This window comes from Sciurus vulgaris (genome assembly GCF_902686455.1).
Source record: "Sciurus vulgaris genome assembly, chromosome: 1".
Lineage (NCBI taxonomy): Eukaryota > Metazoa > Chordata > Mammalia > Rodentia > Sciuridae > Sciurus > Sciurus vulgaris.
In genome coordinates, this window is record NC_136461.1 from 98,126,199 (window position 1) to 98,142,335 (window position 16,137).

Below are 16,137 nucleotides of genomic sequence, written 5' to 3' on the forward strand. Positions count from 1 at the left end.
AATAATTAATTTTTTTAATAAGATCTATTATGTAACAATTCTTGTCCTCTTTCTATGCCTTGGAAGAAAGAAGCAAAATATAAGTGGGAAACACAATTTCAGTTTATAGATTCTATCTCAAATTCTGTTTGTCCTTGACATTAGTCAGGTACTATAAAGTCCTGGTAAATGTTCAGATAGCTAAATAAAACTAAAAGTCTAGAAAAAAAAAGAATTGCACAAAAATATTGTTTTAGGGGCTGGGGATGTAGCTCAGTGAGAGACTGCCTGCCTAGCATGTGCCCTGGGTTCCAATCCCTGCACCAGCAAAACACACACACACACACACACACACACACACACACACACACAAGCTCTCTCTCTCAAGGGTTAAAAAACAATAGAAAAGAAAAGGTGAAGAGAATGACAGGGAATTTATGTAGAACTAATTTGCAAAAACTTCGGGTAAACACCCATTTAAAATTATATACCTGGTTATCCTATGGATTTTTATGACTTACTTTCCTTTTATTATAATTTTAAACTGATCACTAAAAAAATTGAAAACAACTGATTAACAATAAATATGCTCTAAACTGAACCTAAATTGTTTGAATTCTATTTATGCTTGTCCTTAAAAAAGGATAAATCTTTTAAATTAACTTATTTCTGAGGAAGCACAATTCTACCACTATTGGAGTCACAGAACCTTGCCACTTGTAATTCCCAACGAAATATCTTTCTTCACAGAAAAATAAATTAGAAAATCAAACTGCAACCATGACTCTTTTCTTTTCAGAGCTAGAAATGGAACCCAGGTCCCATGCATGCTAGGCAAGTATTTTACCACTGAGCTACACCCTGACTTTTATGGATATGAAGAAACATCCAAAAAACAGAAGTGGCAATTCACCACATTAGAATATTTCTGACAAGCTACTGACTTCATCATAGGTGCTAAGAAAATGATCCCCAGAATGAATGTTCAGAGGCCCACTTAAGAATCTTGAAGTTGGTAGAGTGCTCCCCTCAGCACCACATAAAAATAAATTAAATAAAGGGACTGTGTCCACCTACCACTAAAAAATAAAAATTAAAAAAAAAAAATCTTGAAATCATTACTCCCTGCATGAAGGTTTGGAGAAGGATCCATTTCAGGTTAACTGAGTTGTGAGTCACTCAGTATCAAGAAGATACTACTACGGAACCAAGTGAAAATTTAAGTATCACTGCTCTAAGACTTTTACGTATATAATTCATTTAATCTCCAACAACTCTTGTTCATTTAAATACATCTATTCATCTATTCATTACTGATTATTAGACACACGCATACACACACATATACATATATATGCATATAAATATATTCCTTAGAAATAATATATATACTTTATACTGTTTAGTCAAAAATTATAAGAAAAAATCATTTAAATATGCTGAATTCATAACAATCTATAGGGTTTTTGTTTTCGTTTTTTGCTTTGAGATTGGGTCTGGCCATTGCCCAGGCAGACCTCAAACTCCAGGGTTCAAGCCATCCTCTTGCCTCAGTTTCTTAAGTAGCTGGCTCACTACTAAGACCAGGTGAATCTGTAGATTTAAGCACTCATTTTAAATATAAAAATAATAGCTACCAATATTGTGCTTACAGTATGCTAGGTACTGTTCTAATCACTTTAATTAGACTAACTCTTTAAATCTTCATGGTAACCTTGAGAAGTAGATGAGGGAATAGTCAAAAATTAATAAAATTTTTTTCCTAGTCCTCAGCTACCCTAAGTCAGAGCTGAATCCACTTGGCAATCTGTTTCCAATATGAGGGCTGAACCACCAAGCTTTTCTACTCTAGTTACTTAGGGATGAAGGACAAGACTAGATGAACCCACAGAATGCTGTGACTGGAAGACATCATGTAACTCCACATTACTTGAAACACTTAAGGGGCTAGGGCTGTGACTCAGTGGTAGAGCACTTGCATAGCGTGTGAGGCACTGAGTTCAATTCTCAGCACCACATATAAATAAATGAATAAAATAAAGGTCTATCAACATCTTAAAAATGTTTTTAAAAAAAGAAACATTTAAAAATCCTAAAATGCTCAAAGTGCATGGAAAGTAGCAGTTATTGCATGCTTCGAATAACTTTTTAAAGTAACTCCTTATATTTTAAAAATTAACTAGGCCTGGAGTTGTAGCTCAGTGATAGAATGCTTACCTAGCACATGTGAAGCATTAGGTTCATTCCTCAGAACCATATAAAAATAATACATAAAATAAAGGTATTTAAAAAAAAAGTAACTAGTAAGACCAACCTATTAAGGAATTGCTCAGTTAGATTCTGCTGCTGATCAGGACCATCCTCCTGATTCACACCTCCTTCAAGCAACATTTGTTGGTATATCTGTCGTTGCTGCTCCTTCTGTTCTAAATGCTGTTGATAGCGTAATCTTTGCCTGTAATATTCTTGAAATTGTTCAGTGGAATCTCGAAGCTTAAAAACATTAGAAAAAACAGTGATTTAAATATACTATGACTGAATAAGTGTCTTCCCTCAGCAGTATCCTCTACAAATGCTGAATAAAATATTCAACTAGATATATTTAACAATTACAAAACACTTAACATAATTGCTCTTTGAAAAATAACATAATATTCATGTCTTAATGCTCAGAGATCAGTTAATTTGCTTTATTCCACAGCAACAATCAAAATGGTTGTCCTTTCTTGACTAACCCAAAATAAAAATGCAAATTAATGGTTATAAGGGAGATACTATAAAAGAATATGTAGAGAATAAAACAATTTTGCATTAGTTAAATAAAGTACATATTGAAGGACTGAATTAATATTTAATAAATACAATATTAACTTTATCGTAAGTATTTAATTTAAGCATGTAGATGATCTAACAGATTCTACAGAGAGAAACAAAAGTTCCCTCAAAATAGGTTTCAAATGTTCTCCTATAAGGAGGAATAAATGGGCATTAAATTTAGCAGTCTCAACATTCCTATTTAATCCATCTAAAAAACTTATATAGTACTCAAACTTATATGACTGAGATATTTAATGAATTCAAATATTGGCAAAGAAAGACACCAAGCTGAACTCTGTAATACTGCATAGATCATGTGCACTGGGGTTATCCTAGAACAAATTGATCCTTTTTAAAATTGACCTACACTGACAATAATCTTAACCAAGAGTTATCTAAAGCTAAAATTGTTTCCCTTTAGGGAGAAACAGAAACAATCCTCCTCTATTTAATAACCTATAGCAATAGTTCTTAGATAAAATTATTCATATGTTCTTAAATTCTTATTATGGTAAAATGTAACAAATGTGTCTTCTTATTTTAAGTGTACAATTCAGTGGCATTAATTATACTCACAATGTTATGCAACCATTACCACTATGTCCAGTATTTTTTTATCACAACAAACTAACTATTAAGCAATAGCTCCCCAATCTCCCCTCCCCTCAGGCCCTGGTAACCTCTATTCTGTTTAACATATTTCATATTCATATATAATATTCATATACAATTTAACATATGCATATATAATATTTTTCCCTTTGTATCTGTTCATTTCACATAGCATGAGGTTTTCAAGATTCAGCCACATTATAGCGTATATCAGAACTTCATTCCTTTTTATGGATAAATGACATTTCACTGTACATATATACCGTATTTTATCTGTTTCTCTGTGGATGGACAAAAGAATTATTTTCATCTTCAGTTACTGTGAATAATAATGTAATGAGCATGGGCATAAAAACACCTGTTCCAGTCTCTGCCTTCAATATCTTAGGGTATATACCTAGGAGTGGAATCTGTTTGTATGTATGTATCTACATATCTATTTATTTACTTACTTATTTATGATTTACTGAGGACCAAACCCAGGGCCTTGTGCTTGTTGGGCAAGCACTCTACCACTGGGCTACTTCCCCCATCCAATTCAACAAACTGTTTTCCACAGTGGCTACACCATTTTACATTACAACCAACAATGTAAAAGGATTCAAATTTCTCCACATCCTCACCAACATTTATTTTCCATAGTTTTATTCCAATTTACATTTCCCTAATGATTAATATTATTAGGTATCTTTTTCATGTGCTTTTTGGTTATTTGTATATATTCTTTGAAGAAATGTCTATTCAGGGCCTTTGCACATTTTTTAATTGGTTTGTCTTTTTGTTGCTAAGTTGTAGGAGCTCTTTATATATTCTGGATATCAATGCTTATCAGATATGATTTGCTAATATTTTTGTCATTCTGTAAATTATATTTTCACTTCCTTAACAACATCCTTTGATGCACGCAAGTTTTTAATTTTGATGAAGCCAAATTTACTTTTGCTTTTTTTGTGGGGTGGGTACTAGAGATTGAACCCAGGGTCCCTCAACCACTGAGCCACATCCCTAGGCCTTTTTATTTTTTATTTTGAGACAGGGTTGCACTAAGTTGTTTAGGGCCTTGCTAAGTTGCTGAGGATGGCTTTAACTTGCAATCCTCCTGCCTCAGCCCCTGAGTCACTCGGATTACAGGCATGTGTCACTGCTGCCCAGCTTTATTTTTACTTTTGTTGCTCACACTTTCGGTGTCATTTTTAAGAATGCACTACAAAGTTCAATGTCATGAAAATTTACACCTAGTTTCTCTTCTAAGAATTTTATGCTTCTAGTTCCTACCATTTTGAGTTAATTTTTGTACATGGTGTGAGGTAGAGATCTAACTTCATTTTTTACATATGGAATTCCAGTTACTTCAATGCTATCTGTTAAAAAGACTATTGTTTCCCCATTATATAGACTTGGAATCCTTGCTAAAAAATCAGTTGACCAGTGCTGGGTTTGTAGCTCAGTGGTAGAGCACTTGCCTAGCACATATTAGGCACTGGGTTCAATCCTGAGCACCACATAAAAATAAATAAGTAAAGCTATTGTGTCCATCTACAACTAAAAAACAAAAACAGTTGGCCATAGATGTATGTGATTACTTTGGGACTCTCAATTTTATTCTACTGATCAATATGTCTACTCTTATGTATGTACCATAAGACTGTAGCTTTGTATCAAACTTTGAAATCATGAAGGGTAAGTCCTACCCTTTCCAAGACTATTTTGGCTAGGTGCAGAGGTGCATATCTGTTCCCCCATCTATTTACCAGGCTAAGGCAGGAGGATAATAAATTTGTGGCCAGCCTGCACAGCCTAAGACCTGTCTCAAAATAAAATTAAAAAGGGCTGGGCATGTACTTCAGTGGCAGAGCACTTGCTTAACATGTGCAATCCTTGGGTTTAATCCCCAAGAGGTTAGGGGATTGTTTTGGCTGTTTGAACCCCTTTTAATTCAACATGAATTTGAGAATCAAGTTTGTCCATTATTGAAAAGAAAACTATAGAATTTTTACAGGGAATATATTGTACCTTCAGATTTCATTGGGTACTGACATCTTTGTTTTGGGGTACTAGGAATTGAACCCAGGGGCATCTTTCTAATGGGCTACATCCCAGCATATTTATTTATTTTCTTTTCTTTCTTTCTTTTTTTTTTTTTTTTTTTTGGGACAGGGTCTACATTGCTGAGGCTGGCCTTGAAATTAAGATCTTCCTGTCTCAGCCTCTCAAATTGCTGGGGTTACAGGGATTACAGGCATGCACCACTGTGTTCAGTGGGTTTTGACATCTTAACAACATTAAATCTTCCTATCCAGGAATACAGGATATCTTAAACTTCTTAAATTGCTTTCAGTAATGTTTGTTTGTTTTTGTGGTACAGGGAATTTAACCCAGGGGTGCTTTACCACTGAGCTACAACCCGAGACCTTTTTTATTTTAATTTTTAAAATTTTTGATACAGGGTCTTGCTAAATTGCCAAGGCTGGCCTTGAACTTGCAATCCTTCTATCTTAGCCTCCTAAGTCACCGGGATTACAGGTGGGTAGCACCCATGGCTCAGAAGTTTTATAGTTCTCAGCATGTCTTTAATCTTCTTTGGTTTAATTTATTTCCAAGTATTTTATCTTTTTAAATGCTTTTATAAATAAATTACTTTGTTTTCAAATGCTTCATAACTTGTATGAAGAAATATAAATGATTTCTGCCAGTTGACCTTCTACTATGTAACTTTGTTGAATTTATTATCTTCCTTGCAAATTCTTTACAATTTTTCTATGTATAAGATCATGTCATCAATGAATAGAGATAGTTTTACCTCTCCTTTTCTAGTTTGGATGTCTTTTGTTTCTTTTCCTTATCTAATTGCTCTGGCTAGAACTTCCAATAATAATATTTCCAATAGCAGTGATGAAAGTAGGCATTGCTGTCTTTGTTCCTGATCCTAGTGGGAAAGCCCTCAGTCTTTCACTAAGCATGATATTAGCCCTTTACCATGCTGAGGAAATCCCCTCCTATTCCTAGTTTGCTAAAAGTTTATTTGTTTTTTGTGGTGCTGAGGATTGAACCCAGGACCTTGTGCATGCGAGGTAAGCACTCTACCAACTGAGATATAGCCCCAGTTCCTAAAAGTTTTCATCATGAGAAAGTGGTGGATTTTGCCAAATACATCAACTGAGATAATCATGTGGCTTTTTCCTTACATCTATTAGTATGATATATTACACTGATTTTCTTCAATGAAGATAGATTATTAATATGTAGCTTTCTTGTGATGTCTTTATCTAGCTTTATTATGAAGATACTACAGGCTTCATGGAATGAATTAGAAATATTTCCTTCTTTCCTAATGTTTTGGAAGAATTTGAGAATTTGAGAAAGATTGGTGATACACAGATACACACAAAAAAATGTCCATCTCTTCCTTAAATATCTAGTAGAACTCACCAGTGAAGCCCATCTGAAATTATACTTTTCTCTGTTGTGAGACTTTTAATTACTGATCCATCTCATTACTTGTTATAGGTCTGCTGAAATTTTCTGTTTTTTCTTGAGTCAGTTTAGGTAACTTAACCATTTCTAATAGGTATCTGATTGTCTTTTATTGGTCACAATAATTTATTATTATTATCCCTTTTATTATTATAAGGTGAGTTGTAATGTTCGTAGTTTCACTTCTTTTTTTTTTATTGTAAACAAATGGGAAACATGTTGTTTCTCTGTACATGGCATAAAGGCATACCATTTGTGTAATCATAAATTAACATAGGGTAATGTTGTTTGATTCATTCTGTTATTTTTTCCCTCCCTCCCCCTTCCCACCCCTACATAGTTTCACTTCTAATTGTAGTTGTCTTCTCTTTTTTCTTTAGTCACTCTAGCTAAAGATGTCAGTTTAATTGATAATTTTCAAAGAACTACGTTTTGGTTTTATTGATTCTATCTACTGGTTTTCTATCCTTGTGTGTGTGTGTGTGTTGCTGGGGATTAAACTCAAGGCCTCATGCATGCTAGGTAAACACTACCACTGAGTCACATTCCCAGTCCTCTAACTTCATACTTTTTTAAAAATATTTTCTAACTTCATTCTGAATATTTCATTTAAAAAAATTATTCAACTCATTAAAATAATTTAACAAATGCTTCTCAGTGGCATACTATATAAATTCTCTTCTCAAACTGGGTGTGGTGGTGCATGTCTGTAACTTCAGTGACTTGGGAGGCTGACAGGAGGATCAAAAGTTCGAAGCCAGCCTCAGCTATTCAGGGAGATCCTGTCTCAAATAAAAAATAAAAAGGGCTGGGAATGTAGCTAAATGGTAAAGTGTCCCTGGGTTCAATCCCCAATACCACAAAAAGACAAAAATAGAAGTAAAATTCACTTCACAATATAAAAAACACCAAAGAAAAATAACCAGTAGTGGGGGGGGGGGTGCACACCTGTAATCTCTGAAGCTTGGGAGGCTGAGGCAGAAGGATCATGAGTTCAAAGCCAGGCTCAGCAAAAACAAGGCACTAAGAAACTCAGTGAGACCCTGTCTCTAAATAAAATACAAAACAGGACTGGGGATATGGCCCTTAAGTTCAATCCCTGGCACAAACAAAACAAAACAAAACAAAACAAAACAAAAACTAGAATCTTAGACTTAGATAGATAAAAGAATTATTCTGTACTAAAAATATTTAATTTTTTGTTCATTAGATCTAATAAGTATTGCCAGGCATGGCAGCCCATAGTGTAAAATCCCTGCATCTTGGGAGGCTAAGCGGGAGGATGGCAAGTTCAAGGCCAGCCTTAACAACTTATGAGGCCCTAAGTAGCTCAGCGAGACCCTGTCTCCAAACACAAAACAGGGTTGGGAATGTGGCTCAGTGGTGAAGGGCCCCTGGGTTCAATCTCTGGTACCAAATAAATTAATAAATAAACAAAATAAAAAATAAGAAAAGAGCTGGGATGATGCCCCTGGGTTCAATTCTCAGGGAAAGAAAACTGAATAAGTAAAATGTAGAGTATTTTAAAATGCAAACTAGTGACATTTAAGGTAAATTCAATTATTTGAATCCTAAAATACTGAAGCCTAATGTTGACCACAGTATTTCATATTTTTAATAAATTCACCTGTTAAAAATATTATAAAATACACAAAAAAAACTAAATATACCACACATTCTTTAGGGAGAGGAAATAAATGAGCCAATAATATGTCTAGATAATCTCCCTCCTTTTCCCAAACAGCAGAAAATTCTTTTAAAACCTAAACAAAAAGAATAACTCTTTTTAAGAAATGACAGTTATTTGGTGTAGTAAATAATATTACCTCAGAAATGATAGTTATTAGGAGTAGTAAACATTACCTCATTTTTTTCTTGCTTAGCTGGTCCTGGATTCTGAGCTCCATTTGCAGGCTCTTTTTCTGACACTGAACTCTGGCCCAAGATTTCACTGCTGATAGGTTGCTGTGCCTCTACGGGTGTATCACTTCTTTCCAGAAAGGTGCAAAAAAAGCAGAGATGGAAGTGAAAGAACATAAATTTTAGTTAGAGAAATTTTAATTCTAAGAAAAATGAATATTTAACGCAAATGCTTATCAACTGTACAAAAGAGGTTTTTATTTTCCTTTCTTCCCTTAACTACGAAAAAAAAAATGTGCTTTTAGTGAGGAGTATTTTTCTTTTCTTTCTTTCTTTTTTTTTTTTTGGATAAGATATCACTGTGTTGCCCAGGCTGGTCTCAAATGCCTAAGCTCAAGTGATCTTCTTGTCTTGGCTTCCTGAGTAACTAGAATTACAGGTGCACACCACTTGCTCTGGTTAGAACATGCGATTAATGGAGGCTCTTCAGTTCATTATGCAAGGAGAAGAGTAGTATCTTTAGTCTTGGGAAAAGTTAGTTGTGTGGTCTTGGGAAAGTTAGATTCTCTGTAGCTGAACTTCACCTACAAACTGAATAAGATAGATGACCTAATGCCTATATTCTCTATGAAATATAAATCTATGATTTTTATTATAAGCACCTATTTTTTTCCCTGTTTCTACAAAGTTTTAAGAATTTATTAAAAGGTTTTCTTTGGTCTATTTGAGCTTAACATAATAGCAAAACACACATCTTTAATATTTTTAATATATACTAATCATAAACTTGAGATCTTAGGTTGCCTCTAATATCTTCTAAAACAATTAACAATTTTGAATTTCCACAGCTACCTGTCCAAAAGTTTTAATAACTAACTTCATCTTATGATGAATACCAGATATTTACAGATTATCTATTACTACAAAGCACCAAAGGAACTACAAAAGTAGTTGTGACCTCTGCCTTCAAGGAATCTGATTTTGAAATAGCTTTGTATTGGCGTCTCCAGATGGAAATATGTAAAACAATAGAAATTTGAAATACAGAGTGGGAGCCAGGTGCAGTGGAGCACACCTTTAATCCCAGAGGCTTGGGAGACTGAGTCAGGAGAATTGCGAATTCAGTCAGCCTCAGCGACTTGGCGAGGTGCTAAGAAACTCAGTGATACCCTGTCTCTAAGATATAAAAAATGACTGGAGATCTGTCTCAGAGGTTAAGTGCCCCTGGTTTCAATCCCCGGCATCCCCCTCCTGCAAAAAAATCAAAATACAGAGTGAGGTTAGGAAAGCAGATAAGTAAACATCAAAAAGGCACCCTTTAGACAGGAGCCTGAGTACCTAAACATACATACAGATACACACCTCCAGAAAGACTTGGTAAGAATTTTCATTACCAGACTGTGCTATAAATTATTTATGATCTAAGCCATATTTTATGTACATAATACATTTATAAGTTATTATTCATAAAGAGGCATAATAAATGAATCTTCATGAAGTAACACCATTTAATTTTCCAATTTATATATAATATCATTATTTTACTTAACTTGCATAAGAACCTCTGGAATAGGTTATGACTTCCATCTCACAAGAAGGAGGAAACAAACTTAAAAAACAAGTAGTTTTCCCCAAAATTGCAGAGCTAGTAAATAGGGCTAGAACTTGAACTTAGGTCTTCAGACTCCAAATCCAATGCTAGCCCAAGCTGGAAAACACTTCAATTTTGAGACCATTACATTGAATAGCCAAAGCTTACATATTTCAACTGATTTTCTTCTCTGTTTTGAGTTCATTTTTGTTCAAGTGAAAAGATATCCTTAAAATCTTTCTTTTCTGTTTTATTTTCTTGTTCACCATGGTGGTTTAATCATTGTGTCCCAGGTACATAGTCTGGTGTCAGCACATAATAAATCCTCAAAATAATTTTTTAAATGAATACTGGCTTCAAACAAGTATTAACAAAAGTAACACAAGTAGGAGTCTCTTCATGTGTCATCTTTAACATAAGTAACCTAATTGAGCTTCCCAATACTTTAAAAATTATACCTATTTTTAAAGGTTAACTTGTTCCAAAGCAAATTTTTTTAATTTTTACTTTTAGTTGTCAATGGACCTTTATTTTATTTATTTATTTACATGTGGTGCTGAGAATCAAACCCAGTGCTTCACACATACCAGGCAAGCACTCTACCAATGAGTCACAACCTCAGTCCTCCAAAGTAAAATTTTATACTTTATCCACAGTGCAATAGCTCTCCCACAGCATTTCATTAGTAGTATGTCTTACACAATGCCATTACAAGACTATTAGTTCTGAAAGGAAAACATCAATATTTATAGAGCACCAATCATGCCTGTTACTCTAGTAGGGGGATTTTTCTCATTGCAAGTCAACATCCTATTATATAGAGGAATTATTTGGAAACTTGGAGAGACTAAGTATCTTCCCCAAGGTCACACAGCTAAATGGCAAAACTCAAACCCAAGTGTAACTTCAAAGGCCATGTTCTATTCATTATATCATACCATTTTTCCTCACAAATTTTCCAGTTTCAGAGGCATAACAGATATTCTCTGAATTACTTCTACTATTCAGCTGATAACGTGTATAACTTTTTGACATGACACATTTTCTCTCTTCTTTTTCTATAATAGTCTGGTAACTTATACACCATTTTTTATCTTTATTCAGACATTCCTCCATTTCTACTACTTGATGTAGGAAACAGCACACATATAGTCATAGTTAGCTAGATTTTTGTGCATGCTTTCTCTCTATAAAGATAATCCTACTGATGCAAAAATCCAAACATGTCACTGCTTTTCTGACCAAGAAGCTTCTGTTACTTTGTGTACACAGAATATCAGCAATTCCCTCAGAATTGAAGCCCAGCATTCCAGATGATGCAAGTTTTCTCTAAAGGGGAAGAAAAAGTCAAGAAAAGTTTAAAATAATCTCTACCAATACTCAAGCCCCATATTCCTCTAGGATTTAAACAGAATGTTCAAATATGAAATTATTTTCATTCATTGTCACCACTAGATATCACCTTTATATTTCAAGTATGAAATACAGAACAGTAAGTTACCTTGAGAAATCACCCTGGCCTTCAGGAAATTCCTCACTTAATTGATCCTAGGTGGATCACCCCCTCCCTTCTTTAAAGAACATTAGAGCAAGTATTGCCACTCCTTTCTCTACAATCTCCCAGGTACTTAACAGAAGATGCATCCCTATATATTTACCGTATATTTCTAATGCCTTAACTAAAGATCTCCACTTACTCTAATAAAATTCTTTTGTTCTATTGTCCCAGATGTGGAACACCTACAAAAACTTAAATTGAACAACAAATATACCATTTATAATATATTTATTATCTTTGCCAGAACTGAAAACTTGGGTCTTACTGGGTTAAACAAATTCTGAGTCCAGTACTCACTGCTCCACAAAGAACGCTGCAACTATTTTATTTAATATAAAAAAGGTTTAATTTTTATGCTCTTTTGCGAAGTAAATTTATTGCAGTCAATACTAGTACTTCCATAGTACTAACTCTGGAGTATAGGAAACCAACCACATGTCCCAATAGATTTCCAGGAAAAGTAAGAGAGAAAGCTTCCTAAACCATGAACTAAATAACTGCTAATCGGGAGATTGTTATTTCATGCCAGGTTTTACAAAAACACTGAGTGTAGGTACCTTTAATATTTCTTTCATATATATAAAGAATCACTAATGGAAAGGTAAGTGGAAATAATCAGAGTTCTATGTACACAGTTGTTCACTACAGTAATATTTACAGGAAACAACCTGATGTTCTACAATAAAGAATTAGGGTTTGGGGGTATAGATCAGTAGTAGAGCATGCTAAGCATGTGAGGCCCTGGGTTCCATCCCTAGCACCACAGTAAAAAAAAAAAAAAAAAAAGGAAAATAAACTAATAAGGAATTGTTATGATGTAGTTATAGAACAGAATATTGCACACATCATTAATCACTGAGCTCAAGAATGTTTAATAATATTTTAAAAATTCATCATCTTCCAAATGAAAAAAGGAAATTAAATGAAAACATATATTCCCAATCTAAAAAAAAGTATTTATAGAAAAATTTAAAAAAGGACTGGTCAGGGCTGGGGAGATAGCTCAGTCAGTAGAGTGCTTGCCTTGTAAGCACAAGGCCCTGGGTTCAATCCCCAGCATCCCCTCCCCCCCCCAAAAAAAAGGACTGGTCATCTAAGTGTGAGACTGGAATTTTAATTCTCATTCTATTATTCTACTGTAGTTTCCAAATTTTCTTCATAACACATATTGCCTTCATAGCCAATAAAAGAATAACTGGTTAAAAATAAAAAAAATTTTCTCTAATTTTCATTATCTGAATTTTAAAACCATTTCTAAAGTTTTAAGGACTAACTTCAAAGGGACTCACATTAAGAAATACAAACAAAAACAATTACACTTATGGAGATTTCCTAATTTTTATGAGTAATTGCTTACCGCTCAGGGGATTCTTCATAAATACTGTGACATTCTGTATTTTCAAGCATGAGACTTCTACTGAGGTTTTGTACCCCTGGATAATGGAAGTTAGCAAAGGAGTGTGACATTGGAGAAGTTTTGTTCCCAAGGTCTGAAATTCTCTTATCATGACTAGTTAGTCCACAAGTGAGGCCATCTAAAGCAGGATTCAGAGAGCGGGTCATATAGGCATCAGCTGATTGAGGTCTTCTCATTGGAGATGATGGATATGGAGAAAGTTTGCTGATGAGAGGAGTCAAAAGATCAGCATATGCAGCTTTTGTAGGTTTCAGAAGTTTGTCAACATGAATATTAAGCATTTTCTGTTCAAAAGCACAAGAGAAGACAGAAGAAGGGAGATTCTGAAGCCATGACAATAAACTCAGATCCAAATCATCACAACCATTACCACATAAGAGGTCGATGCCAAGAAGTACTTCACTTTCTGTAATTTCTTCTCCAGTTGCTTTACTCTGACAAAATTCTACACAGCATTCATAAAGTAGGCCCTTCATTACAAGTTGAAATAAACGATTGTTACTTGCTTTAAAACCAGCCTCACTTAACTTCCTGTCAGCAGGGATGAATTCTGCAACCATGACACAAGCCTCTTCAAAACAGTGAACTCGTGCAGTGCTAGGATTCCAATCCTTAAACTCAGCATGATTTGTCAGACGAGGCAAAGTCAAAAGCAAACAAAGCTTGCTATAGTCATCTTTAGAGGGACAGTACTCTTCTAGAGCATGTAAACACTGCACAGCTTCTTGCATGGTAAATTCCAGCTGTAAAAATATATATACATACAAAATCACCATAAAAAAGGAAATATATATACAAATACATATATAAAATCACTATAAAAAGTAAAATATTAAATCTGAAAAAGTATAAAAGATAGAGTCTGATGCCACAGAATACACATATAATTTGTAGATGTGTAACCATTTCAGCTAGGAAACCAAAATGTGTTCACAACTAAAATAAAAAGAATAATTTGGTTAATTAGCACATCAAACTTTTAGCCAAAAAATAGTGTTCTAAATCAGGTTTAAAATTATCATTTTCATACAGTGCTCGCCTCACAAGCACAAGGCCCTGGGTTCAATCCCCAGCACCAAAAATAACGTAACATAACATAACATAACACAGCATAGCATAAAATAACATAAAATAAAATAAAATAATCATTTTCAGATGTGTAACTTTTTCAGAGTAAGAAAAACGAGTTTTTTAGAAGTAAAAACTAAAGCATGCTAATATTTGCTTGTTTAAAAAGTCTGTTATTTGGGTTATCCAAAAGGTAAAAGAACCATTTTCTTAGTTCCAACTTGCCTTAGAACAAATTCACAAGGAGAGAGAAATCAAACAAGGAAATGGGAACATTTACACAGCTGATTTATTACAAAAAGAAAAAATAGTGAAGACCAAACGAAGGGAAGCTTAGCTGACAGATGAATTATGACAGATATCTTAGAGCTTACCTAGTCTAGTCCCCTATTTTACATATGGGAAAAATTAAGATGCAGATTTAATCAAAGTAATTCAGTTGGTTAATGATAAAGACAGAATAAAAAAGTTAGGTCTCTTTTATGCTATGTCCATGTATGAATATACCACAATATATAATTATAACTTACCAATTAAAATTCTACTGTAATGTATAATTATAATTATAATTATTCTACTATAATGTACTATAATGTATAATTAATAATGTTTAAAAAAAAAAAAGGTAGGTCTCCTGGCCTAAGTCTCAGTGTTTTTTTCCACTTTTAAATATCATTATCTGGCAAACATTTTTCTGTTATACACGAAACTCCCATTTTATATTGTTTAATTTTTGCTATGGTCTGAATGTTGGGTCCCACCAAATTCATTTCTTGAAATCCTAAACCCCAAGGTGATGGTATTACGAGTGTGGAGTCTTTGAGAAGTGATTAGGCCATGAAGGCTCAGCCTTCACTGATGGGATTAGCATCCTTATTAAAAAAGACCCCAAGGGGGTGGAGATATAGCTCAGTTGGTAGAGTGCTTGCCTTGCATGCACAAGGCCCTGGGTTCAATCCCCAGCACTGCAAAAAAAAAAAAAAAAAAAAAAAAAAAAGACCCCAAGGCTGGGAGTATAACTCCATGATAGAGGTCCTGGATCCAATCCCCAGCACTGCAATAAATTTTTAAGAAGAGCTGGAGAAACCCCAGGAAGAGCAAGTTAGCTTCTTCAACCATGTGGAAAACAGTTAGAAGGTGCTATCTATAAATCAGACAGCAAGACCTCAATAGATGTTGAATCTGCCAGCACCTTGATTTGGAATACCCAGCTTCTAGAACTGTGAGAAATAAATTTCTGTTGTATATTAGTCACTCAGTTGACTGTATTTTGTTTAACAGCCCAAATGGACTAAGACAGTTTAATTCAATGAACACTTACTGGAACTTGATAAAAGTTTACTGGCTTATATGTGACAATACTAATATTGAAACTTCAAATTTTTTTTTTAATCAAAATGAATTTAATATCTTTGAATTTAAACACACACACACACACACACACACACACACACACACACACACACCATTTTGAAAAAATCTACTTCTGGATCAAAGAAAATACTAAAAAGACAGAAAAAGGAAGTAAACATAACAAACCCACTCCTAGAAAAAGAAGTGATGACAAGTCATCAAGTCAAACATCTACTGCTATCTAACTTACCTTAAACAAGAGGAACACACACTCTTCACCTAGTCAGTTATTCATATATTATCTTGTCTTAAATCATGGAACACATTTAGAAGGACTACAGATGTAAAGTATAACAACTGCTAAACAGCAAATCTTGCCCCATCCCAACTCATAAAAACTTTGAAAAC

The 16,137-nt window shown here is 34.1% G+C and overlaps 1 protein-coding gene across 4 annotated transcripts in view; it reads right to left on the reverse strand.

Annotated features, from left to right (window-relative positions):
- WDR47 (WD repeat domain 47) overlaps positions 1–16,137 on the reverse strand; it is a 54,230-nt gene that overhangs the window by 20,332 nt on the left and 17,761 nt on the right. For 2 of the 4 annotated variants that reach the window (XM_079132736.1, XM_079132738.1), the window contains exons 5-7: positions 13,249–14,051; positions 8,746–8,872; positions 2,294–2,472 (exon numbers count right to left, since the gene is read on the reverse strand). In XM_079132736.1, coding sequence (XP_078988862.1) covers positions 2,294–2,472; positions 8,746–8,872; positions 13,249–14,051 — 1,109 coding nt within the window. The remainder of the gene's footprint in view (positions 1–2,293; positions 2,473–8,745; positions 8,873–13,248; positions 14,052–16,137) is intronic. The other 2 variants (XM_079132737.1, XM_079132739.1) reach the window with 1 other exon arrangement.